Raw genomic sequence first — 24368 nt, 5'->3', positions numbered from 1 at the left:
CCTTAACCAAACCCTAAACCCTAAACCCTACCCTTACCCTAACCTTAACCCCTACCCTTACCCTAACCTTAACCGTAACCAAACCCTAAACCTACTCTTAACCTTTTTAACCATTTTAAATGTCAACTTCAATGGTAGGGACGTCCCAAGGATACCAGATTGCACAAGACCTTTCTAACATGGCTATGCTCTGAATGACAAGTATTACACAACCTGTTGGCTGTCTCTCTCTTTTGTGTTGTAGTTTTTAATCCGGCGGCCACCATTTGTAATTTCACCGTGCAGGGAGAGAGATAGCCCTATGGTGGAACAGGAACCATAGACTGAGAAATTTACATTTCACAGAACATCTTGTGGCTTGTGCCCTCTTCTCCCCCTTCTCCCCCTCTCCTCCTTCCATCTCTCTCTCTCGCCATTCTGCACTCCCTCCTAACCTCTTCTCCTCCTCTCCTCCCTCCATCTCTCTCTCTCTCCATTCTGGGCTCCCTCCTGCCCTCTTCTCCCCCTCTTCTCCCTTCATCTCTCTCTCTCCATTCTGCTCTCCCTCCTGCCCTCTTCTCCCCCTCTTCTCCCTTCATCTCTCTCTCTCCATTCTGTGCTCCCTCCTGCCCGCTTCTCCCCCTCTTCTCCCTTCATCTCTCTCTCTCCATTCTGTGCTCCCTCCTGCCCTCTTCTCCCCCTCTCCTCCCTCCATCTCTCTCTCTCTCCATTCTGTGCTCCCTCCTGCCCTCTTCTCCCCCTCTTCTCCCTTCATCTCTCTCTCTCCATTCTGCTCTCCCTCCTGCCCTCTTCTCCCCCTCTCCTCCCTCCATCTCTCTCTCTCCATTCTGTGCTCCCTCCTGCCCTCTTCTCCCCCTCTCCTCCCTCCATCTCTCTCTCTCTCCATCCTGCGCTCCCTCCTGCCCTCTTCCCCCCCTCTCCTCCCTCCATCTCTCTCTCTCTCCATTCTGCGCTCCCTCCTGCCCTCTTCTCCCCCTCTCCTCCCTCCATCTCTCTCTCTCTCCATTCTGCACTCCTCTGTCTGAGAGAGAGAGAGACAGATGAGCGCCCTGGAGAGAACTTGTCTGCCTGTGTTATTAGCTATGCGTATCTCTACACCCGACAAGCAGTGTGTGTGTGTGTGTGTGTGTGTGTGTGTGTGTGTGTGTGTGTGTGTGTGTGTGTGTGTGTGTGTGTGTGTGTGTGTGTGTGTGTGTGTGTGTGTGTGTGTGTGTGTGTGTGTGTGGTCCACGCCTCGCCTAGATGCCCCCTCTCCTCTCTGCAAACCAAAACTGATTCAGGCATTCTGTGGTATTTTTAATAAATCTCTGGGGATTTCTTTTTCAGAAAAAGAGCGAATGAGTGTTGTCACGCCTCAGTACTCACACAGGGGAATAGATAGTGCCAAGGCAGTCAGTGTTAAATTGACTTGTGAGAGGAGAGAGAGAGGGCGGGGGAAGAGAGAGAGAGATAGGGGGGAGGGGGCTGGAAGGCACAAATCAATACGTTTTTCATTCAGACACTTTTCAAGATTAGTTGGAAGGAAAAACACAACTCTGTTTGAGTGTTTGAGACATTGAGTGATTTTGAACTATTCATTTTGCCACAGATGTTCTTTCTGCTAGCTACCATCTCTTCTTGGCTCCCTAAAATATTTATATTTCCTCACCATCAAATATATTCAAATACTCTGAGAGAGAGAGAGGCTAGTTTTGACACCACCAGTGGGACCGCAATAAATCAGGTGGCGGGACGAAAATGGCCCCGGGCCACAGGTTTCAGACCCCATCCTAGTGACAAGGGGTAGATTTGGGAATGGGCATTGAGTGCTGATCTAGGATCAAGTCCCCCTTGTCCATATAAACTAAATTATTGTCATCTAAAAGGCTAAGCTGATCCTAGATCAGCACTCCTACTCTGAGACGCTTGATTAATATGGTCGCTGTACCTAAGGGGAACCTCTACCTAGGGTATAGCTGACGTCATTCTCATCCTGTACAGCTGACAGAGAGGGTAACAGCTGGGGTAGTTGGAACGGAACCCCCCTTGGCCGTGCATTCTGATGTGTATATATAGCTTCTGCTGGTATGAACGGTATTCCACTGCAAGGCATTCTTCTTTTCTCACGCCGTCCGAAGCCTGGGTTCAAATACTATTTGAAATAATGTCAAATATTTGATCTGTGCTTGATTGAGTTTGCCTGGCTTAATGGATGAATAGAATAGTTTACAACACTGTAAACCCCACCTATCTGGCACTCCAGGCAGGCTAGAGCAAAGATTTCAAATACCAATTGAACCCAGGTCTGCTCCATAGTTCAGTTCAGCACAGTGCAAAACAGAATGTGGTTCTACCTGCAGGTATCTGGAGCCCCAAACACACTGGACTAGGAAAAATGGAAACACAGTTTTTATCTACAAGGGACTTTGGAGTCATTTTAGAAGGAACACAAGAAAGACAGAATACCGTTAATGAATGTATTCAGACAGACAGGGGACATAGCGCTCATTAAAGTGGGGACAGACAGTGGTTGAGCCTATGTCTAATTTTAAGGGTCTTCGTCAAATTACCCAGACAGACAGCAAGTACCCAGGGATCCAGGAAGGGAAAACTTCAAAGCCGACCAATCACATACACCTTTTAATATTCTACTGGCTCACTAGCGAATGGTGGCTGTGTGTTTCTTGATTTGCAATTCTGTTCAAATCAATTAGGAAAACTTTGATTTGACCTCAACTTTTGATTTAAATACAATCCCCTCTGTGTCTAGTTAGGTCTTACAAAACTAAGTGTTATGAACCTTTTGTATAGTTTGATCACTGAATTTGTATTGAGATTGATTTAATAGCAGACAGCATGTTCTGATAAGAAACAGATTGCTGTATGAAGACATGGCAGCGTCCCAAATGGCTCCCTATCCTGATCAAAAGTAGCGCCCTACATAGGGAGCTAATAGTAGGGTGGCATTTGGGATGCTTCCCATATACATGTATAGGGCCCCTAGTAAAGCCCCTAGTAAGACCCCTAGTGAGTCCTCTAGTGAGTCCTCTAGTGAGGTCCCTAGTAAAGCCCCTAGTAAGTCCCCTAGTGAGTCCCCTAGTGAGTCCCATAGTAAGTCCCCTAGTGAGTCCCCTAGTGAGTCCCCCAGTGAGTCCCCTAGTGAAGCCCATAGTGAGGCCTCTAGTGAAGCCCTAGTGAATCCCCTAGTGAGGCCCCTAGTCAGGCCTCTAGTGAGGTCCCTAGTGAGTCCCCTAGTGAGTCCCATAGTGAGTCCTCTAGTGAAGCCCTAGTGAGGCCCCTAGTTAGACCCCTAGTGAGGCCCCTAGTGAGGCACCCCAGTGAGGTCCCTAGTGAAGCCCTAGTGAGGCCCCTAGTGAGGTCCCTAGTGAGGCACCCCAGTGAGGTCCCTAGTGAAGCCCTAGTGAGGCCCCTAGTGAGACCCCTAGTGAAGCCCTGGTGAGGCCCCTAGTGAAGTCCTAGTGAGACCCCTAGTGAAGCCCTGGTGAGGCCCCTAGTGAAGTCCTAGTGAGGCCCCTAGTGAGTCCCCTAGTGAGGTCCCTAGTGAGTCCCCTAGTTAGTCCTCTAGTGAGACCCTTAGTGAGGCCTCTAGTGAAGCCCTAGTGAGTCCCCTAGTGAGGCCCCTAGTCAGGCCTCTAGTGAGGCCCCTAGTGAGACCACTAGTGAGGTACCTATTTAGGCCCCTACTGAAGCTCCTAGTGAAGCTCCCAGTGAGGCCCCTCAGACAGAAGTTTTAGTCGTTATTAAATATATATTGTCACCGATTTTTTATCAAATTCAAAAGAGTTGAAATTAAACGGAGCTGACTCTGATGATAGACAGATATGTCTGTCTGTTCTCATATTACTGCCAGATGCGTTATCTTGGGAGCAGAGCAGATCAGACAGGAAAAAAAGGAAATATATTATGTTCATTTGATTGGTAATATTTGGCTTTTTGAGGCTTTTTGAGACTTTCCTGTCCTATGATTCCGGTGAACTAAGTCCCCTTCATGGAACTTCGGAGTGTCCAGCATTCCGAGAATGTCTGGCAGGCAGGGAATTCTGCATCTCTTAGATTCCTGGATAATCCGCTCCGTCATGAGTCTAGCTCTAGTCTGGGTACCAGTCTTTGTAGCTAACATTAATCTCATTGCCACTCCAGTGGTACAAGGAGTGGAATGTAATAGCTGAATAGAGAATGGAAACCAGGCTAGTCTAGACCCACACATGGTCTGAATGTATGCAGTGGACGGGGAAGGAGGGGGGCAATGTTCTCGGGGATCATCAAGCTGTTGACCTGGGTTGAGGGGGAGAGGGGGGAGGTTGCTGGGGGAGGGAAGCTCAGGTGACAGGGTTGGGTTGGGGAGTCTGTTATGCACGGAATGTGCTAGTTCCTTTTTGTGTCGCTACGTCTGGTCCTACAGATGTAGCTTCCGTCTATGAGTGTATCTCAGTAGTCTAACTAAGCTTTCTTTCCCCATCCGCCATATTGTTTTCACCGACTATCCATGTTTTGAGATCAATGCGGATTAAGAAGAAAAGAAGAAGAGAGGTGTGCCCCAACTCATTGAACGACTGAACTATAACCTACTTTATTCATTTATAACACATTCACAGTGCACTCATAACCCTCTTCTTCTCAACAGCTCTTTCAACTGATTTCATTCAGTCCCACACTTTCTATAGGTTATATATGGTGGCATTGGAAGTCAAACGGTTGACATATTGGCACAAAGTAAACATAACCTACTTCTACAATGTGCATGTGGCATTGAACTTGACCTTTATTTTGGCTCCACTTACTTATTACTCTGGAAAATGATGCAACTGGGCACGGGAGACCACAAACCCCGCCCATAAGTGAATCAACGAGCCTAATCTTTACGCGGATTGGTAAGGAGTCTCCATTCATTGGTCCATTCTCATGCGCGTCATGACGGCTACCCGGAACACATAGAGATTGGAAGCCACGTTGACAACGAAGTGATGTTTTGTTTCATTCCAAAACCGGTGAAATAACGGTAACTGCACCGGTGTGTCTGTCCAGCGGCCAAAAGGGTTGAAAATCGTACAGAAGGTAAGAGTACCTATTTTGCAAAGAACAATTTAAGCAATGTATGTTCTGTTGTTCATTCATTAATTTATTGCTCAGTCAGACAAGCTAGCTAGTGGGAAAGCATCAAAAACCAAAATAGTAACGTTACTGCACCACTAAGTTACTGTAAATAGCCATTGCTCATGTTACAAGTCCTGCTAGCTATATTTGCTGCTGCAAGAACGAATACAAACTGCTAAACAGCTACAGTAAGTGTAAAATGATCAGGTTATAGCTGGCTAGTTATGCATTACAATGTACTGACTGATGTCTTGAACCTCAAACGAGATCATGCAAGCTGCCTACTGTTTACCTACCTAACTAAATGTTATGCTAAATATTTGCAACGGAAGTCTACTGAACAAAAATATAAACGCAACATAAAACAATTTTACAGTTCATATGAGGAAATCAGTCAATTGAAATAAATTAATTGGGCCCGAATCTAAGGATTTCAGATGACTGTGGAATACAGATATGCATCTGTTGGTCACAGATACCTTAGAATAAATGGGCCTCAGGATCTCGTCACGGTATTTCGGTGCATTCAAATTGCCATCGATAAAATGCAATTGTGTTTGTTGTCCATAGTTTATTCCGGGCCCATACCATAACCACACCGCCACCATGGGGCACTCTGTTTACAACGTTGACATCAGCAAACCGCTCGCACACATGACTCCATACACGTAGTCTGCGGTTGTGAGGCTGGTTGGACATACTGACAAATTCTCTAAAATGATGGAGGCGGCTTATGGTAGAGAAATAAACATTCAATTATCTGGCAACAGCTCACATTCTTTTATTTAGCATGCATATTGCACGCTCCCTCAACTTAAGATCTGTGGCATTGTGTTGTGTGACAAAACGGCACATTTTTAGAGTGGCCTTTTGTTGTCCCCAGCACAAGGTGCACCTGTGTAATTATCATGCGATTTAATCAGCTTCTTGATATGTCACACCTGTCAGGTGGATGGATTATCTTGGCAAAGGAGAAATGCTCACTAACAGGGAAGGAAAGAAATTTGTGCGCAACATTTGAGAGCAGTAAGCTTTTTGTGCGTATAACTGTTTAGCTAAAGTTATTGTGCCTTTGTGCTGACTGTAATATTTAATGTTTTTGTGCTAACTGTAAGATTTGGGCTTTGCAGGACAAGCCACTTCACCGGAAAGATGAGTGTAGGATTCATCGGAGCGGGCCAGCTGGCTCACGCGCTGGTGAAAGGGTTCACATCTGCGGGTAAGAAACCGCCAACCGGTTATGATGACTGAGGGGGCAGTGACCTATTTGTTTTTTATCTGTCTGGCCAGGGCAGGTCACTCTGGCTGTTCGTGTACACAAGACTGGGCCCTGAAATGTCAACAAACGGTAGCTGTTATCAGTTGCAGTTCCAGTGACTCAAATCTGTGTTGTGCATTGACCTCATCTCTCTCTTTAACCCTTTCTGTCCCCATCCTCTCTCTCTCTCTTTAACCCTTTCTGTCCCCCATCCTCTCTCTCTTTAACCCTTTCTGTCCCCCATCCTCTCTCTCTTTAACCCTTTCTGTCCCCCATCCTCTCTCTCTTTAACCCTTTCTGTCCCCCATCCTCTCTCTCTTTAACCCTTTCTGTCCCCATCCTCTCTCTCTCTCTCTCTTTAACCCTTTCTGTCCCCCATTCTCTCTCTCTCTCTCTCTCTCTGTCTTTTTAACCCTTTCTGTCCCCCATCCTCTCTCTCTCTCTTTAACCCCTTCTGTCCCCCATCCTCTCTCTATTTAACCCCTTCTGTCCCCCATCCTCTCTCTCTTTAACCCCTTCTGTCCCCCATCCTCTCTCTCTTTAACCCTTTCTGTCCCCATCCTCTCTCTCTCTCTCTCTTTAACCCTTTCTGTCCCCATCCTCTCTCTCTCTCTCTCTCTTTAACCCTTTCTGTCCCCCATCCTCTCTCTCTCTTTTTAACCCTTTCTGTCCCCCATCCTCTCTCTCTCTCTTTAACCCCTTCTGTCCCCCATCCTCTCTCTCTTTAACCCCTTCTGTCCCCCATCCTCTCTCTCTTTAACCCCTTCTGTCCCCCATCCTCTCTCTCTTTAACCCTTTCTGTCCCCCATCCTCTCTCTCTCTCTCTTTAACCCTTTCTGTCCCCCATCCTCTCTCTCTTTAACCCTTTCTGTCCTCCATCCTCTNTTAACCCCTTCTGTCCCCCATCCTCTCTCTCTTTAACCCCTTCTGTCCCCCATCCTCTCTCTCTTTAACCCCTTCTGTCCCCCATCCTCTCTCTCTTTAACCCTTTCTGTCCCCCATCCTCTCTCTCTCTCTCTCTTTACCCTTTCTGTCCCCCATCCTCTCTCTCTTTAACCCTTTCTGTCCTCCATCCTCTCTCTGTCTCTTTAACCCTTTCTGTCCCCCATCCTCTCTCTCTCTCTTCCTCTCTCTCTCTCTCTAACCCTTTCTGTCCCCCATCCTCTCTCTCTCTCTAACCCTTTCTGTCCCCCATCCTCTCGCTCTCTCTCTTTAACCCTTTCTGTCCCCCATCCTCTCTCTCTCTCTCTTTAACCCTTTCTGTCCCCCATCCTCTGTCTCTCTCTCTCTTTAACCCTTTTTGTCCCCCATCCTCTCTCTCTTTAACCCTTTCTGTCCCCCATCCTCTCTCTCTCTCTCTCTTTAACCCTTTCTGTCCCCCATCCTCTCTCTCTTTAACCCTTTCTGTCCCCCATACTCTCTCTCTCTCTCTCTCTTTAACCCTTTCTGTCCACATCCTCTCTCTCTCTCTCTCTCTTTAACCCTTTCTATCCCCCATCCTCTCTGTCTCTCTCTCTCTCTAACCCTTTCTGTCCCCCATCCTCTCTCTCTCTCTTCCTCTCTCTCACCCAGGTGTAATAGCTACTCAGAGAATCATAGCCAGTTCTCCAGATACTGATCTGCCTACTGTTGCTGGCCTGAGGGTAAGAGGCAGGGATGTGTGTTTGTTCTGTGTGTGTTTGTGTGCGAGAGAGGGACAGGCCTGAGCAGGCTGACCTGTTTGTCTGTCTGAAGATGCGAGGAAGTGTGTGTTGTGTGTGTGTATGTGCGTTGTTTAAATTACCTTGCCTGGAAGGTGTGGATGTGTTTACGTGGCCTGGAAGGTGTGGATTAGAGGTTGACCGATTATGATTTTTCAACACCGATACCGATTATTGGACGACCAAAAAAGCCGATACCGATTAACCTGCCGATTTAAAAAAAAAAAAAAAAAAAAAAAAAAAAAAAAAAAAAAATATATATGTGTGTGTATTAGAGGTCGCCCGATTAATCGTAATTTCCGATTTCATAACAATCGGAAATCGGTATTTTTCGACACCGATTTGGCCGATATTTAAAAAAATATATATATATATATTATTCTTTATTTTTTTACACCTTTATTTATCCTTTATATATCTAGGCAAGTCAGTTAAGAACACATTCTTATTTTCAATGACGGCCTAGGAACGGTGGGTTAACTGCCTTGTTCAGGGGCAGAATGACAGATTTTTACCTTGTCAGCTCAGGGATTCAATCTTGCAACCTTACGGTTAACTAATCCAACGCTCTAACTACCTGCCTCACGAGGAGCTCGCCTTTTACGTGAATGCAGTAAGAAGCCAACGTAAGTTGCTAGCTAGCATTAAACGTATCTTATAAAAAACAATCAATCAATCATAATCACTAGTTAACTACACATGGTTGATGATATTACTAGTTTATCTAGCGTGTCCTACGTTGCATATAATAGATGCGGTGCGTATTCACAAAAAAGGACTGTCTTGTTCCTATGTGTACCTAACCATAAACATCAATGCCTTTCTTAAAATCAATACACAGAAGTATGTATTTTTAAACCAGCATATTTTGCTAAAAGAAATCCAGGTTAGCAGGCAATATTAACCAGGTGAAATTGTGTCACTTCTCTTGCGTTCATTGCACGCAGAGTCAGGGTATATGCAACAGTTTGGGCCGCCTGGCTCGTTGTGAACTAATTTGCCATAATTTTACGTAATTATGACATAACATTGAAGGTTGTGCAATGTAACAGGAATATTTAGACTTATGGATGCCACCCGTTAGATAAAATACGGAACGGTTCCGTATTTCACTAAAAGAATAAACGTCTTGTTTTCGAGATGATAGTTTCCGGATTCGACCATATTAATGAGCTAAGGCTCGTATTTCTGTGTGTTATTATGTTATAATTAAGTCTATGATTTGATAGAGCAGTCTGACTGAGCGATGGTAGGCGCCAGCAGGCTTACGTAAGCAGGTTTACGTGGCCTGGGGGGGTGGGTGCGTTTGCGTGGCCTGGGGGGATGGGTGTGTTTGCGTGGCCTGCGGGGGGGGGGGTGTTTGCGTGGCCTGGTGAGTGTCTGTCTGTGTCTGAGTGTATAGGTAGGTAATGCTTCAACATTTGTATGAGGGCTCTGTATTATGTGTGTGTACACATCCTAGAAGGCCTTGTATCTTCACTCTTAACCTGTCTCTTCCTCTGTCTTCCCATCTTTCTGTCTCTCCCTCCTCCTCTAGAAAATGGGTGCTATCCTCACCACCAGTAACAAGGAGGTGGTGAACAAGAGTGATGTCCTGTTCTTGGCGGTCAAACCCCACATCATCCCCTTCGTGCTGGATGAGATTGGACCAGACATAGAGGACAGACACCTTATAGTGTCCTGTGCTGCAGGAGTCACCATCAGCTCTATAGAGAAGGTCAGAAAACACACACTTGCATGGACACACAGAGAAGGTCAGAACCTGTCCTGGACCGGTCTGGTAGAGTCCATGGATCAATTGAAAAAGAGTCTTGTTAGGTCGTGCCTATTTAGTTCTGTCAGAGAAAATGTTTTATGGTCACATAGGTACAGTGAAATGTTTTGTTTTACAGGGTCAGCCATAGTAGTACTGCGCCTCTGGAGAAAATTAGGATGAAGTGCCTTGCTCAAGAGCACATGGACCGAGTTGTTGTAATTATTGTTATCATTGGCTCTGGGATCTGAACTAGCAACCATTCGGTAACTGGCCCAATATTGAAGAACCTAAAGAACGGTCAATGGACCAGGTGTCTCTTTTAAACACCATTGCTGCCAGGACCCAAGAATTCCTCCTATAATCTCCTTTCATAACACTGTCCTCGTCAGCTTTTGTTGTTATTTACATAACAGATCCCCGTTTCCTCCATTTAGAAGTCTCCTTCATGTACCTCCTCCGTTTAGAAGTCTCCTTCATGTACCTCCTCTGTTTAGTAGAAGTCTCCTTCCTGTACCTCCTGCGTGTAGTAGAAGGCTCCCTCCGGTACCTCCTCTGTTTAGTAGAAGGCTCCCTCCGGTACCTCCTCTGTTTAGTAGAAGGCTCCCTCCGGTACCTCCTCTGTTTAGTAGAAGGCTCCCTCCGGTACCTCCTCCGTGTAGTAGAAGGCTCCCTCCAGTACCTCCTCCGTGTAGTAGAAGGCGCCCTCCGGTACCTCCTCCGTGTAGTAGAAGGCGCCCTCCGGTACTTCCTCCGTGTAGTAGGAGGCTCCCTCCGGTACTTCCTCCGTGTAGTAGGAGGCTCCCTCCGGTACCTCCTCCGTGTAGTAGAAGGCTCCCTCCGGTACCTCCTCCGTGTAGTAGAAGGCTCCCTCCGGTACCTCCTCCGTGTAGTAGAAGGCTCCCTCCGGTACCTCCTCCGTGTAGTAGAAGGCTCCCTCCGGTACCTCCTCCGTGTAGTAGAAGGCTCCCTCCGGTACCTCCTCCGTGTAGTAGAAGGCTCCCTCCGGTACCTCCTCCGTGTAGTAGAAGGCTCCCTCCGGTACCTCCTCCGTGTAGTAGAAGGCTCCCTCCGGTACCTCCTGCGTGTAGTAGAAGGCTCCCTCCGGTACCTCCTCTGTTTAGTAGAAGGCTCCCTCCGGTACCTCCTCCGTGTAGTAGAAGGCTCCCTCCGGTACCTCCTCCGTGTAGTAGAAGGCTCCCTCCGGTACCTCCTCTGTGTAGTAGAAGGCTCCCTCCGGTACCTCCTCTGTGTAGTAGAAGGCTCCCTCCGGTACCTCCTCCGTGTAGTAGAAGGCTCCCTCTGGTACCTCCTCCGTGTAGTAGAAGGCTCCCTCCGGTACCTCCTCCGTGTAGTAGAAGGCTCCCTCCGGTACCTCCTCCGTGTAGTAGAAGGCTCCCTCTGGTACCTCCTCCGTGTAGTAGAAGGCTCCCTCTGGTACCTCCTCCGTGTAGTAGAAGGCTCCCTCCGGTACCTCCTCTAACCAACATCATCCTCAGTCTGACCCCCCCCCCCCTCCCATCCATCCACTCACACACGTTCTCTTGTCAAATAATTGATCTTGACAAATCTTACAAGTGTTTCTATCTCTCTTTACCTCTCTCTCCCCTTCACTAACCCATCTCTCGCTCCCCCCGCAGAAGCTGCTTCAGTACCGTCCGTTCCCCAAGGTGATGAGGTGTATGACCAACACCCCCGTCGTGGTGAGAGAGGGAGCTACAGTCTACGCTACAGGAACACATGCTGAGGTACACACACACACACACACACACATATTCACTTGGCACCAGCTGAGGTACACACACACATATTCACTTGGCACCAGCTGAGGTACACACACACACATTCACTAGGCACCAGCTGAGGTACACACACATTCATTAGGCACCAAACAGAAGAAAACCGGGTGAACCCGTTTCCGTTGCAAAAAAGTTTTTCTACGGTGTGCAGTAAATAAGGGTAAAATCTCCATCTCTTTTTCCTTAATATCATTCTCTTTCTCTCCCCATCTCTCTCTTTCTCTCCCCATCTCTCTCTTTCTCTCCCCATCTCTCTCTTTCTCTCCCCATCTCTCTCTTTCTCTCCCCATCTCTCTCTCTCTTTCTCTCCCCATCTCTCTCTCTCTTTCTCTCCCCATCTCTCTCTCTCTTTCTCTCCCCATCTCTCTCTCTCTTTCTCTCCCCATCTCTCTCTCTCTTTCTCTCCCCATCTCTCTCTCTCTTTCTCTCCCCATCTCTCTCTCTCTTTCTCTCCCCATCTCTCTCTCTCTTTCTCTCCCCATCTCTCTCTTTCTCTCCCCATCTCTCTCTTTCTCTCCCCATCTCTCTCTTTCTCTCCCCATCTCTCTCTTTCTCTCCCATCTCTCTCTTTCTCTCCCATCTCTCTCTTTCTCTCCCCATCTCTCTCTTTTTCTCCCCATCTCTCTCTTTCTCTCCCCATCTCTCTCTTTCTCTCCCCATCTCTCTCTTTCTCTCCCCATCTCTCTCTTTCTCTCCCCATCTCTCTCTTTCTCTCCCCATCTCTCTCTCTCTCTCCCCATCTCTCTCTCTCTCTCCCCATCTCTCTCTCTCTCTCCCCATCTCTCTCTCTCTCTCCCCATCTCTCTCTCTCTCTCCCCATCTCTCTCTCTCTCTCCCCATCTCTCTCTCTCTCTCCCCATCTCTCTCTTTCTCTCCCCATCTCTCTCTCTCTCTCCCCATCTCTCTCTCTCTCTCCCCATCTCTCTCTCTCTCTCCCCATCTCTCTCTTTCTCTCCCCATCTCTCTCTCTCTCTCCCCATCTCTCTCTCTCTCTCCCCATCTTTCTCTTTCTCTCCCCATCTCTCTCTTTCTCTCCCCATCTCTCTCTTTCTCTCCCCATCTCTCTCTTTCTCTCCCCATCTCTCTCTTTCTCTCCCCATCTCTCTCTGTTCTCACCCCATCTCTCTCTCTCTCCCCATCTCTCTCTCTCTCTCCCCATCTCTCTCTCTCTCTCCCCATCTCTCTCTCTCTCTCCCCATCTCTCTCTCTCTCTCCCCATCTCTCTCTCTCTCTCCCCATCTCTCTCTCTCTCTCCCCATCTCTCTCTCTCTCTCCCCATCTCTCTCTCTCTCTCCCCATCTCTCTCTCTCTCTCCCCATCTCTCTCTCTCTCTCCCCATCTCTCTCTCTCTCCCCATCTCTCTCTCTCATCTCTCTCCCCCTACCCATCTCTCTCTCCCCATCTCTCTCTCTCATCTCTCTCCCCCTACCCATCTCTCTCTCCCCATCTCTCTCTCTCATCTCTCTCCCCCTACCCATCTCTCTCTCCCCATCTCTCTCTCTCATCTCTCTCCCCCTACCCATCTCTCTCTCCCCATCTCTCTCTCTCATCTCTCCCCCCTACCCATCTCTCTCTCCCCATCTCTCTCTCTCATCTCTCTCCCCCTACCCATCTCTCTCTCCCCATCTCTCTCTCTCATCTCTCTCCCCCTACCCATCTCTCTCTCCCCATCTCTCTCTCTCATCTCTCCCCCCTACCCATCTCTCTCTCCCCATCTCTCTCTCTCATCTCTCTCCCCCTACCCATCTCTCTCTCCCCATCTCTCTCTCTCATCTCTCCCCCTACCCATCTCTCTCTCCCCATCTCTCTCTCTCATCTCTCCCCCCTACCCATCTCTCTCTCCCCATCTCTCTCTCTCATCTCTCCCCCTACCCATCTCTCTCTCCCCATCTCTCTCTCTCATCTCTCTCCCCCTACCCATCTCTCTCTCCCCATCTCTCTCTCTCTCTCCCCATCTCTCTCTCTCCCCATCTCTCTCTCTCTCTCTCCCCATCTCTCTCTCTCTCTCCCCATCTCTCTCTCTCTCCCCATCTCTCTCTTTCTCTCCCCATCTCTCTCTTTCTCTCCCCATCTCTCTCTTTCTCTCCCCATCTCTCTCTCTCTCTCTCCCCATCTCTCTCTTTCTCTCCCCATCTCTCTCTCTCTCTCCCCATCTCTCTCTCTCTCTCCCCATCTTTCTCTTTCTCTCCCCATCTTTCTCTTTCTCTCCCCATCTCTCTCTTTCTCTCCCCATCTCTCTCTTTCTCTCCCCATCTCTCTCTTTCTCTCCCCATCTCTCTCTTTCTCTCCCCATCTCTCTCTCTCTCCCCATCTCTCTCTCTCTCCCCATCTCTCTCTCTCTCTCCCCATCTCTCTCTCTCTCTCCCCATCTCTCTCTCTCTCCCCATCTCTCTCTCTCTCCCCATCTCTCTCTCTCTCTCCCCATCTCTCTCTCTCTCCCCATCTCTCTCTCTCATCTCTCTCCCCCTACCCATCTCTCTCTCCCCATCTCTCTCTCTCTCCCCATCTCTCTCTCTCATCTCTCCCCCCTACCCATCTCTTCTTCCACTTCCCCACATGTCTGGCAGGTGGAGGATGGTAAGTTGTTGGAACAGCTGATGGCCAGTGTTGGGTTCTGTACAGAGGTGGAGGAGGACCTTATCGATGCCGTCACCGGCCTCAGCGGCAGCGGCCCCGCCTACGTGAGTCACTGACCTATCAAGGAGAGGTACAGGGGCCTGACCCCGCCTACGTGACTCACTGTTGACCTATCATAGAGGGGTAGAGGGAGTGACTTCTGGCTTAAATAAGAGTGACTTCTGGCCTAAATAAAGAAGTGGTTGTGTGTGTGTGATGACAGGCGTTCACAGCTCTGGATGCTCTAGCCGATGGAGGGGTGAAGATGGGTCTACCCAGGAGACTAGCGGTCAGACTGGGAGCTCAGGCACTACTGGTCAGTAACATCATAGTATCACACTGTAACATATCATTACACTGTAACATATCATTACAGCTCAGGCCTAACTGATCAGTAACATCATAGTATCACACTGTAACATATCATTACAGCTCAGGTCTAACTGGTCAGTAACATCATAGTATCACACTGTAACATATCATCACACTGTAACATATCATTACAGCTCAGGCCTAACTGATCAGTAACATCATAGTATCACACTGTAACATATCATTACAGCTCAGGTCTAACTGGTCAGTAACATCATAGTATCACACTGTAACATATCATTACAGCTCAGGTCTAACTGGTCAGTAACATCATAGTATCACACTGTAACATATCATTTCAGCTCAGGTCTAACTGGTCAGTAACATCATAGTATCACACTGTAACATATCATTACAGCTCAGGTCTAACTGGTCAGTAACATCATATTATCACACTGTAACATATCATTACACTGTAACATATCATTACAGCTCAGGCCTAACTGATCAGTAACATCATAGTATCACACTGTAACATATCATTACACTGTAACATATCATTACAGCTCAGGTCTAACTGGTCAGTAACATCATAGTATCACGCTGTAACATATCATTACAGCTCAGGTCTAACTGGTCAGTAACATCATAGTATCACACTAACATATCATTACACTGTAACATATCATTACAGCTCAGGTCTAACTGGTCAGTAACATCATAGTATCACACTGTAACATATCATTACAGCTTAGGTCTAACTGGTCAGTAACATCATAGTATCACACTGTAACATATCATTACAGCTCAGGCCTAACTGGTCAGTAACATCATAGTATCACACTGTAACATATCATTACAGCTCAGGTCTAACTGGTCAGTAACATCATAGTATCACACTGTAACATATCATTACAGCTCAGGTCTAACTGGTCAGTAACATCATAGTATCACACTGTAACATATCATTACAGCTCAGGTCTAACTGGTCAGTAACATCATAGTATCACACTGTAACATATCATTACACTGTAACATATCATTACAGCTCAGGTCTAACTGGTCAGTAACATCATAGTATCACACTGTAACATATCATTACAGCTCAGGTCTAACTGGTCAGTAACATCATAGTATCACACTGTAACATATCATCACACTGTAACATATCATTACAGCTCAGGTCTAACTGGTCAGTAACATCATAGTATCACACTGTAACATATCATTACAGCTCAGGTCTAACTGGTCAGTAACATCATAGCATCACACTGTAACATATCATTACAGCTCAGGTCTAACTGGTCAGTAACATCATAGTATCACACTGTAACATATCATTACACTGTAACATATCATTACAGCTCAGGTCTAACTGGTCAGTAACATCATAGTATCACACTAACATATCATTACACTGTAACATATCATTACAGCTCAGGTCTAACTGGTCAGTAACATCATATCATCACACTGTAACATATCATTACAGCTCAGGTCTAACTGGTCAGTAACATCATAGTATCACACTGTAACATATCATCACACTGTAACATATCATTACAGCTCAGGTCTAACTGGTCAGTACCATCATAGTATCACACTGTAACATATCATTACAGCTCAGGTCTAACTGGTCAGTAACATCATAGCATCACACTGTAACATATCATTACAGCTCAGGTCTAACTGGTCAGTACTGTACTAACAGCAACCCATCGTTACACCAGACAGACCAGAGCCCAAACAGTAACCCATCGTTACACCAGACAGACCAGAGCCCAAACAGTAACCCATCGTTACACCAGACAGACCAGAGTCCAAACAGTAACCCATCGTTACACCAGACAGACCAGAGTAACAGTAGTAGAATGGAGGACTGTTTTTCTGAATTCAACATAACATTTTTTAACTTTGGAATTTCACTTTGTTGTCTGTATAGAACAGATTTAAAACATGTTCACACTGCATTGTTCTTAGCCCCAGACTAGACTGGTCCTGGGATAGCTTAACCTGTGTTCACATAAGCATTACCTAACCCTGGACTAAGTTGTAGTCCATAGCTTTGGGCTAACGGACAAACACAACATGGAACCAACATCTCTGAAACGCGACCAATGTTATGAGCAATACGACGTTTATTAACACATTATTTCACGTTGCTTCTAGACTAGCATTTAATTTCCAACAGTACTAGTGTGAATAAACCTTCCTGTCTGCCTGACCGTAAATCATTTTCACTTATGAAATTCGATCTCACCCCTGTAAAGAGAATGCTGTGCACGAACGAGGCGGCAACTTTTCTGATCCCGGCGAAATCATGCAACAATAATAATACCATCATGGATATATCCAATTACAGTAAATGTCAATAGAACATCTATGAAATAAACGAAAATTGAGCGTTTTCTGCCCTTCCAGCTGTAGAGTTTTTAGCTTAAGTTGGCTGAGTAAGAAGACGTTAGCCAGCCTGCTACATAGCAACCACTTCTGTTAGGCATAGCAACCAATGTCTTTGCCCGGATGGAAGTGTTTTGTCCTCAGATGGAAGGATGAAATAGTACTCAAAGTAACGTGCAGAACGCATCACAAGCATATGTACGTTAAGGGATTGTGATTGGACAGTGACCAATTCTAGGCGATGTTCTTGACCTTGATTCACACTCACTGGCAATTTATGCACAGTGTTTCTGGTGCTAGTATGCACGGTGTTTCTGGGGCTAGTATGCACGGTGTTTCTGGGGCTAGTATGCACGGTGTTTCTGGGGCTAGTATGCACGGTGTTTCTGGGGCTAGTATGCACGGTGTTTCTGGGGCTAGTATGCACAGTGTTTCTGGGGCTAGTATGCACTGTGTTTCTGGTGCTAGTATGCACAGTGTTTCTGGGGCTAGTATGCACAGTGTTTCTGGGGCTAGTATGCACAGTGTTTCTGGGGCTAGTATGCACAGTGTTTCTGGGGCTAGTATGCACAGTGTTTCTGGGGCTAGTATGCACGGTGTTTCTGGTGCTAGTATGCACAGTGTTTCTGGTGCTAGTATGCACAGTGTTTCTGGGGCTAGTATGCACAGTGTTTCTGGGGCTAGTATGCACAGTGTTTCTGGGGCTAGTATGCACAGTGTTTCTGGGGCTAGTATGCACAGTGTTTCTGGGGCTAGTATGCACAGTGTTTCTGGGGCTAGTATGTGAGGTCTGAGCTAACGCTACTCTGGAGCAGGGCAGCTAGCCTGCGTTAAGGTTGATGCTATCCCACTTTACAATGTGTGAACACTCGCTTAGCCCCGGGCTAACCCCAGAGTCTAAATAATGATGAGACCTTTGAACTCCCAGCTCCCATTTTAATTCTAAAATCTAAAAGGAGTCAATATGATGCCCTTGCTGGTTTTGTGGTTGACTGATGGTGACTCCCTCCCTCTGTCTCTCTCTCCTCCTTCACCCCCAGGGAGCAGCTAAGATGTTGTTGGACTCTGAGCTGCACCCTGGCCAGCTGAAGGACAATGTGTGTTCCCCTGGGGGAGCCACCATCCACGCCCTGCACGTGATGGAGAGTGGCGGATTCCGCAGTCTGCTCATCAACGCCGTGGAGGCTTCTTGTATCAGGACACGGTGAGGGGACACACACACACACACCTGAAACCAGACACACACACAGACATGCTGACTTACCTCTTCCCCTCCTCCTCAGGGAGCTGCAGTTCCTAGCGGACCAGGAGCGCATCTCCCCGGCAGCCATTAAGAAAACCACCCTGGACAAGGTCATGCAGCAGCCTGGGGTCAGCCAGGGGTCAGGGGTCAACGGCAAGCCAGGACTCAGCCTCAGGAGAAACCCCCCAGGACCTGTCAAGAAGAACAACTGAGATGGACACACACACACACACACCTATAACGCCAGGCCTCAGGAGAAACCCCCCAGGACCTGTCAAGAAGAACAGTGGATGGATGGACACACACATATACACTCTCACTCACTCACACACAGAATTTGGAAATGCAGCTTGTACAGACCCATAGCCTTGGTCTGACAGGGTGTCTGTGTACACACACGTGAACAGAAATGCATGTACAACATGCCGCCAGTCTACCTTGTCTCCAGTCTGTCTGAGGATATGTGTCTCTGTGGTGATAACGACCCAATGGGCCAAAACATCAGTGAATATTTCAGATAGAAATGCAATGCATAGAGCTGACATGATTCCTTATTCTGCATGACAGAGGAATCTGTTCTTTGCAATTCATTTCTTTCTGAGCGTTTCTTTTTAATGTTTCCCCTGCAGCTGAAGCAGGCAACAGATGGCTTCAGTGATGGCTTTTTTTGCCTGGTGACTCAAACTGAATTCTTCCCACTGCTCTGTTCACTGCACACGTTGAAGTTGTTTGTGGTGATGTCATAATGAAGGGTGTTGATCCAATCGCTGATGACTTTTGTACATCTCGAACCAATCAGAGCATCAAAGCCAATGACACATTTTTTTAAACGCCTCTTTACTCACGTGTGCTTTGGCTCTGGCCCAACCCATTGGTTTCTGGGACGAATCGGAACATTTATGTGTTTGTGTTTGGGAAAATCGTCAAGGGGGGTACTCCGATCCAGACTCATTTCTGAAAAGAAACGCTGTGGCCTAGCGTTTTCACGGGAGCAAGGAGTTTGGGTACCTAGGCAAGCCATTTCTAAGGTAGTGTCCCAAATTGCACCCTATTCTCCCCCTCCCCAATAGGGGTCAAAGGTAGTGCACTATAAAGGAAACAGGCTGCCATTTGTGATCCACTCCAAGTGTACTATACAGACAGTTACAATGTATTTTAAATGAAGCCAGATAACGCCATGAAAACCCTTTTATTTTGTTTGTTGTGATTTTCTTGTCATTATTTTTGACCCACAGTGTTATTTTATGGACTGACTGAACAACAATTGTTTTGAGAATTTGAGTTGTTTTTGTTTTGTATATATTCTATTGTCCGTATGTTGCGGTCACCATCAGGACAACAAATGAACACTAGCCACCAGACAAATGAACACTAGCCACCAGACAAATGAACACTAGCCACCAGACAAATGAACACTAGCCACCAGACAAATGAACACTAGCCACCAGACAAATGAACACCAGCCACCAGACAAATGAACACAAGCCACCAGACAAAATGAACACCAGCCACCAGACAAATGAACACCAGCCACCAGACAAATGAACACCAGCCACCAGACAAATGGACACCAGCCACCAGACAAATGGACACCAGCCACCAGACAAATGCTGGTAAAAGGTCTGGGTGACTGGTAAATTTTTCAATCCATGAGTCACAATGGCTGGCACGCCAAAAATATATTTTCAGGCGCTGGTCACCATCATTAGTTTCTAAACCTCTCTACTGTGTGAGAATGTGGGTCGCCAGGTCAAAGCAGGCCCATTGTTTACATGGTGTGACCTTTTAACTCCGGAAAGGTTTCTCTCACAGGGTCAGGTACAAGGTCAATGCAAGCTTTGTCACTGCTCACCTGCTTCTTCCTCAAAGTTCCTGTTTGTATTGTTCCATGTCAGATGACCTCTGTCTCCGGAGGAAACCATGGATCTAAAAACACACCGAAATCATCATCATGTGGGTTCATCTGGCATCTGCATAGATTACCAGAACTTAACCATACCTGGAGACGTGTTCAACATCTCAGTAACCACAGCAACGTGATGTAACAATCTGATCATCTGCATAGATTACCAGAACTTAACCATACCTGGAGACGTGTTCAACATCTCAGTAACCACAGCAACGTGATGTAACAATCTGATCATCTGCAGACACATTCTGTCTATCTGTTAAGTGAGGAAGACTCATCCTTCAGTGAAGAAGATGCTTCCATGTTATGATCTGTCTCTCTAAAAGGGAACGTGGTATTTAACCTTCTAGTGCTAGTATACCTACTTTATATCCATCGTCATTCACTTTACCATGGAACTATTCATGTGTATGTTTTGATACTGATTATGGAGAATGTGTATGGTCAATTACCAAAGGCTCTGTCCTAAATTGTATATTGAGTTAGCATATGGAAGTGAAAGGAGGCGAGTTGAGGAAGCTACCTACCATAGAGTATTGGGATGCAGCCCAGCTCTAGCTGTTCAGTTATTTCAACTCAGCATCTGCAGACACAGAGGAAGTCACAGTATAGTACGTGGACGTGTCCCCCTCCCCCCTGTTGCCTTGACAAGTACGGTTCTACAGATGTCATCGCCCGTCATCGTCACATACTCACCGAGGGACAGACGGGGTAAAGTTTCAACCCCTGTGCCCCCACGGATACAAATAGACATTTGTGAAGAGTGTCTGTGTACCAAATGGCACCCTATTCCCTACATGGTGCTCTATGGGTCCTGGTCCAATGTTGTCTACTATACAGGGAATGGCACCCTATTCCCTACATAGGGCTCTATGGGTCCTGGTCCAATGTTGTCTACTATACAGGGAATGGCACCCTATTCCCTACATAGGGCTCTATGGGTCCTGGTCCAATGTTGTCTACTATACAGGGAATGGCACCCTATTCCCTACATAGTGCTCTATGGGTCCTGGTCCAATGTTGTCTACTAAACAGGGAATGTGGTGGCATTTGGGAGTCAGGATGCAGACAGTTTTTCCCTCGCTGCCATAGATACGGATTCTGATTGGTTGGCGAGGGAGGAAACGAGACACCGGTTTTAGAACACTGTCGGCAATAAGAAGGTGGGTGACATCTCAGGTCCAGGAGAGGTTCTGGTCAGGGTGGATGTGGCATTCTATTCCCTATATAGTGCAACACTTCTGACTAGGGCCCATAGGGCTGTGGTCAGGGGTGGATGTGGCATTCTATTCCCTATATAGTGCAACACTTCTGACTAGGGTCCATAGGGCTGTGGTCAGGGTGGATGTGGCATTCTATTCCCTATATAGTGCAACACTTCTGACTAGGGCCCATAGGGCTGTGGTCAGGGTGGATGTGGCATTCTATTCCCTATATAGTGCAACACTTCTGACTAGGGTCCATAGGGCTGTGGTCAGGGTGGATGTGGCATTCTATTCCCTATATAGTGCAACACTTCTGACTAGGGCCCATAGGGCTGTGGTCAGGGGTGGATGTGGCATTCTATTCCCTATATAGTGCAACACTTCTGACTAGGGTCCATAGGGCTGTGGTCAGGGGTGGATGTGGCATTCTATTCCCTATATAGTGCAACACTTCTGACTAGGGCCCATAGGGCTGTGGTCAGGGTGGATGTGGCATTCTATTCCCTATATAGTGCAACACTTCTGACTAGGGCCCATAGGGCTGTGGTCAGGGTTAGATGTGGCATTCTATTCCCTATATAGTGCAACACTTGTAACTAGGGCCCATAGGGCTGTGGTCAGGGGTGGATGTGGCATTCTATTCCCTATATAGTGCAACACTTCTAACTAGGGCCCATAGGGCTGTGGTCAGGGGTGGATGTGGCATTCTATTCCCTATATAGTGCAACACTTCTAACTAGGGCCCATAGGGCTGTGGTCAGGGTGGATGTGGCATTCTATTCCCTATATAGTGCAACACTCCTGACTAGGGCCCATAGGGCTGTGGTCAAAAGTAGTGCACTAGGAAATGTGGGTGCCAATGAGCATGCACAGACTGGCTCTTGGGGTTACCCAACATCAACTAATCTACTTTTTGGAGGGCACATTGATATTTAAGTTGTTATGAGGGTGCCCAGCCCTCCTGCAATTCAAATCATGGTTAATTTCCTGCCTTATTTCTCTCCTTTATACTCTAAACTTTGAAGTCAAACTAAAAGAAAGTCATCCAAGTTCATTTACTTCTACAATAACTTTTATATTGCCTTCAACAATAATACAGGACTCAGGCCAATTGTTTGTTTGCCTCTGAAATATTAATGCAGAAGACCATGTTGTGTGTGAATTGTCCTCCACGGCAGATCCATTGTAAAGTCTGGAGTCTGAATAGACTAACTACTTTACAAGGCACCAGGTGTAGAAGGTGATGGCGATATGCAAGAAAACCGTCGAGACAAGCGGCAGTCGAGATAAATTTTCCCCAATCACAGTTGAACAATACTAACCGCTTGTAGCCTACAGGATTACCATAGCTAGATTCCGGTTAAAAAGTGGCCTTTGATTAAAGTGTGTGTGTGTGTGTGTAAAAAAAAATAAAGGCCTTGATTAAAACTGTCTCCCGCGTCCAACTCCACGCTCCCGGCCCCAGAGGCTCTGTCTGCGTCCCTAATTCCACCCTACTCCCTATATAGTTTACTGATCTGGACCAGAGCCCTGGTCAACAGTAATACACTATAAAATGAATAGGGTGCTATCTGGGACGCAGCCTCTGTTTGTGTGTGGTGGGTTTTCAGGAGGAAGGGTTAGTACTGGAGACGCTGAAGTGGTTCACTAATCCCTCTTTTATTCTGAAAGGTTATTCTCCTCCGCTGTCGCTGAGATAAATCCTGCTCCTCAAGAGGATTCTATTTGACTCTCAATAACACACACACCTACACACAGTGTCGTCGGGAGAGGAGAGTTCAATAGCGGTTAATCCTCCCACAAAGTGTGTGTGTGTCATTCCAAAGGCCTTTGAACAGGAGGAATGCACCCGTCTTTTTCACTTGTCCTAGGCCAGGACTCTCCGACCCTGTTCCTGGAGAGATACCTTCCTGGAGGTTTTTACTCCAACCCCAGTTGTAACTAACCTGATTCAGCTGATCAACTAGCTAATTATTAGAATCAGGTGCGCTAGATTAGGGTTGGAGTGAACCTACAGGACTGTAGTTCTCCTGGAACAGGGTTGTGGTGAACCTACAGGAGGGTAGCTCTCCTGGAACAGGGTTGGAGTGAACCTACAGGAGGGTAGCTCACCAGGAACAGGGTTGGAGTGAACCTACAAGAGGGTAGCTCACCAGGAACAGGGTTGGAGTGAACCTATAGGATGATAGCTCTCCGGGAACAGGGTTGAAGTGAACCTACATGAGGGTAGCTCACCAGAAACAGGGTTAGAGTGAAAATACAGGAGGGTAGCTCTCCGGGAACAGGGTTGGAGTGAACCTACAGGAGGGTAGCTCACCAGGAATAGGGTTGGAGTGAACCTACAAGAGGGTATCTCTCCAGGAACAGGGTTGGAGTGAACCTACAGGGGGGTAGCTCTCCTGGAACAGGGTTGGAGTGAATTTACAGGATGATACCTCATTCAGACCTATAGCCATATCTCATTCAGACCTATAGCCATACCTCATTCAGACCTATAACCATACCTCATTCATACCTATAACCATACCTCATTCAGACTTATAGCCAAATCTCATTCAGACCTATAGCCATACCTCATTCAGGCCTTTAACCATACCTCATTCTGACCTATAGCCAGATCTCATAAAATTGTTTATCCATCAAAACAGACCAGACAGGCTCACCTCTGACCTGTGTGTGTCTGTGTGTGTGTGTGTGCGTGCCGTGTGTGTGTGCGAGAGAGGGAACATTGATCTCAGAGATGATATTGTATCTCTAGATGCAGCTGATGGAACAGGAGAGCGAAAGAGAGGGAGGAAAGGAGGATGGAACAGACACACTGTGAGTCAGCACTCTGGGCTTCTCTTTGTGGTTCTGACAGGGTATGTGTTCCAAATGGAACCCTATTCCCTATATAGTGCACTACTTTTAACCAGGGCCCATAGGGTTGTAGCTAAAAGTAGTGCACTATAAAGGGAATATGCTGCCATTTTGGGACACATTCCTTCAAACGGTTATTTTAGGCGTCTGTCAACTTGACCTAGTCTTAGACTAGAGAGAACTATAGTTTATGTACAGATCTAGACAGAACTATAGTTTT

At 46.9% G+C, this 24368-nt stretch overlaps 2 protein-coding genes across 3 annotated transcripts in view; both read left to right on the top strand.

Moving 5' to 3' along the window:
• LOC129844343 (transcription factor MafG-like) overlaps positions 1 to 24368 on the top strand; it is a 101723-nt gene that overhangs the window by 45705 nt on the left and 31650 nt on the right. The window lies entirely within an intron of this gene.
• LOC129844341 (pyrroline-5-carboxylate reductase 1, mitochondrial-like) lies at positions 4917 to 22717 on the top strand. 2 transcript variants are annotated; one of them, XR_008757931.1, is made up of 10 exons: positions 4917 to 5055; positions 6225 to 6313; positions 7925 to 7995; positions 9590 to 9769; positions 11446 to 11553; positions 14172 to 14285; positions 14444 to 14536; positions 17973 to 18136; positions 18216 to 21494; positions 21563 to 22717. XR_008757931.1 is itself a non-coding variant. In XM_055912649.1 (9 exons), exons 2-9 carry the CDS (start codon positions 6247 to 6249, stop codon positions 18385 to 18387), a joined length of 969 nt encoding a protein of 322 aa, XP_055768624.1. In that variant the 5' UTR covers positions 4917 to 5055; positions 6225 to 6246; the 3' UTR covers positions 18388 to 22717. The 2 variants fall into 2 exon arrangements, 1 of the variants encoding a protein (XP_055768624.1); XM_055912649.1 differs by having other exon boundaries at positions 18216 to 22717.

The sequence above is a fragment of the Salvelinus fontinalis genome, unplaced genomic scaffold (genome assembly GCF_029448725.1).
Source record: "Salvelinus fontinalis isolate EN_2023a unplaced genomic scaffold, ASM2944872v1 scaffold_0196, whole genome shotgun sequence".
NCBI classification, from domain to species: domain Eukaryota; kingdom Metazoa; phylum Chordata; class Actinopteri; order Salmoniformes; family Salmonidae; genus Salvelinus; species Salvelinus fontinalis.
The sequence above is the reverse complement of the archived record's forward strand: the minus strand, read 5'-3'. Positions and strand labels throughout refer to the sequence as shown.

What these genes read in the sequence shown, in the direction of transcription:
- LOC129844341 (XM_055912649.1), top strand. Translation starts at nt 6,247, where the DNA reads ATGAGTGTAGGATTCATCGGAGCGGGCCAGCTGGCTCACGCGCTGGTG. An exon ending in CTACTGTTGCTGGCCTGAGG is followed by an intron (nt 7,996 to 9,589) that starts GTAAGAGGCAGG and finishes CTCCTCCTCTAG; the next exon opens with AAAATGGGTGCTATCCTCAC. An exon ending in TGGGAGCTCAGGCACTACTG is followed by an intron (nt 14,537 to 17,972) that starts GTCAGTAACATC and finishes CTTCACCCCCAG; the next exon opens with GGAGCAGCTAAGATGTTGTT.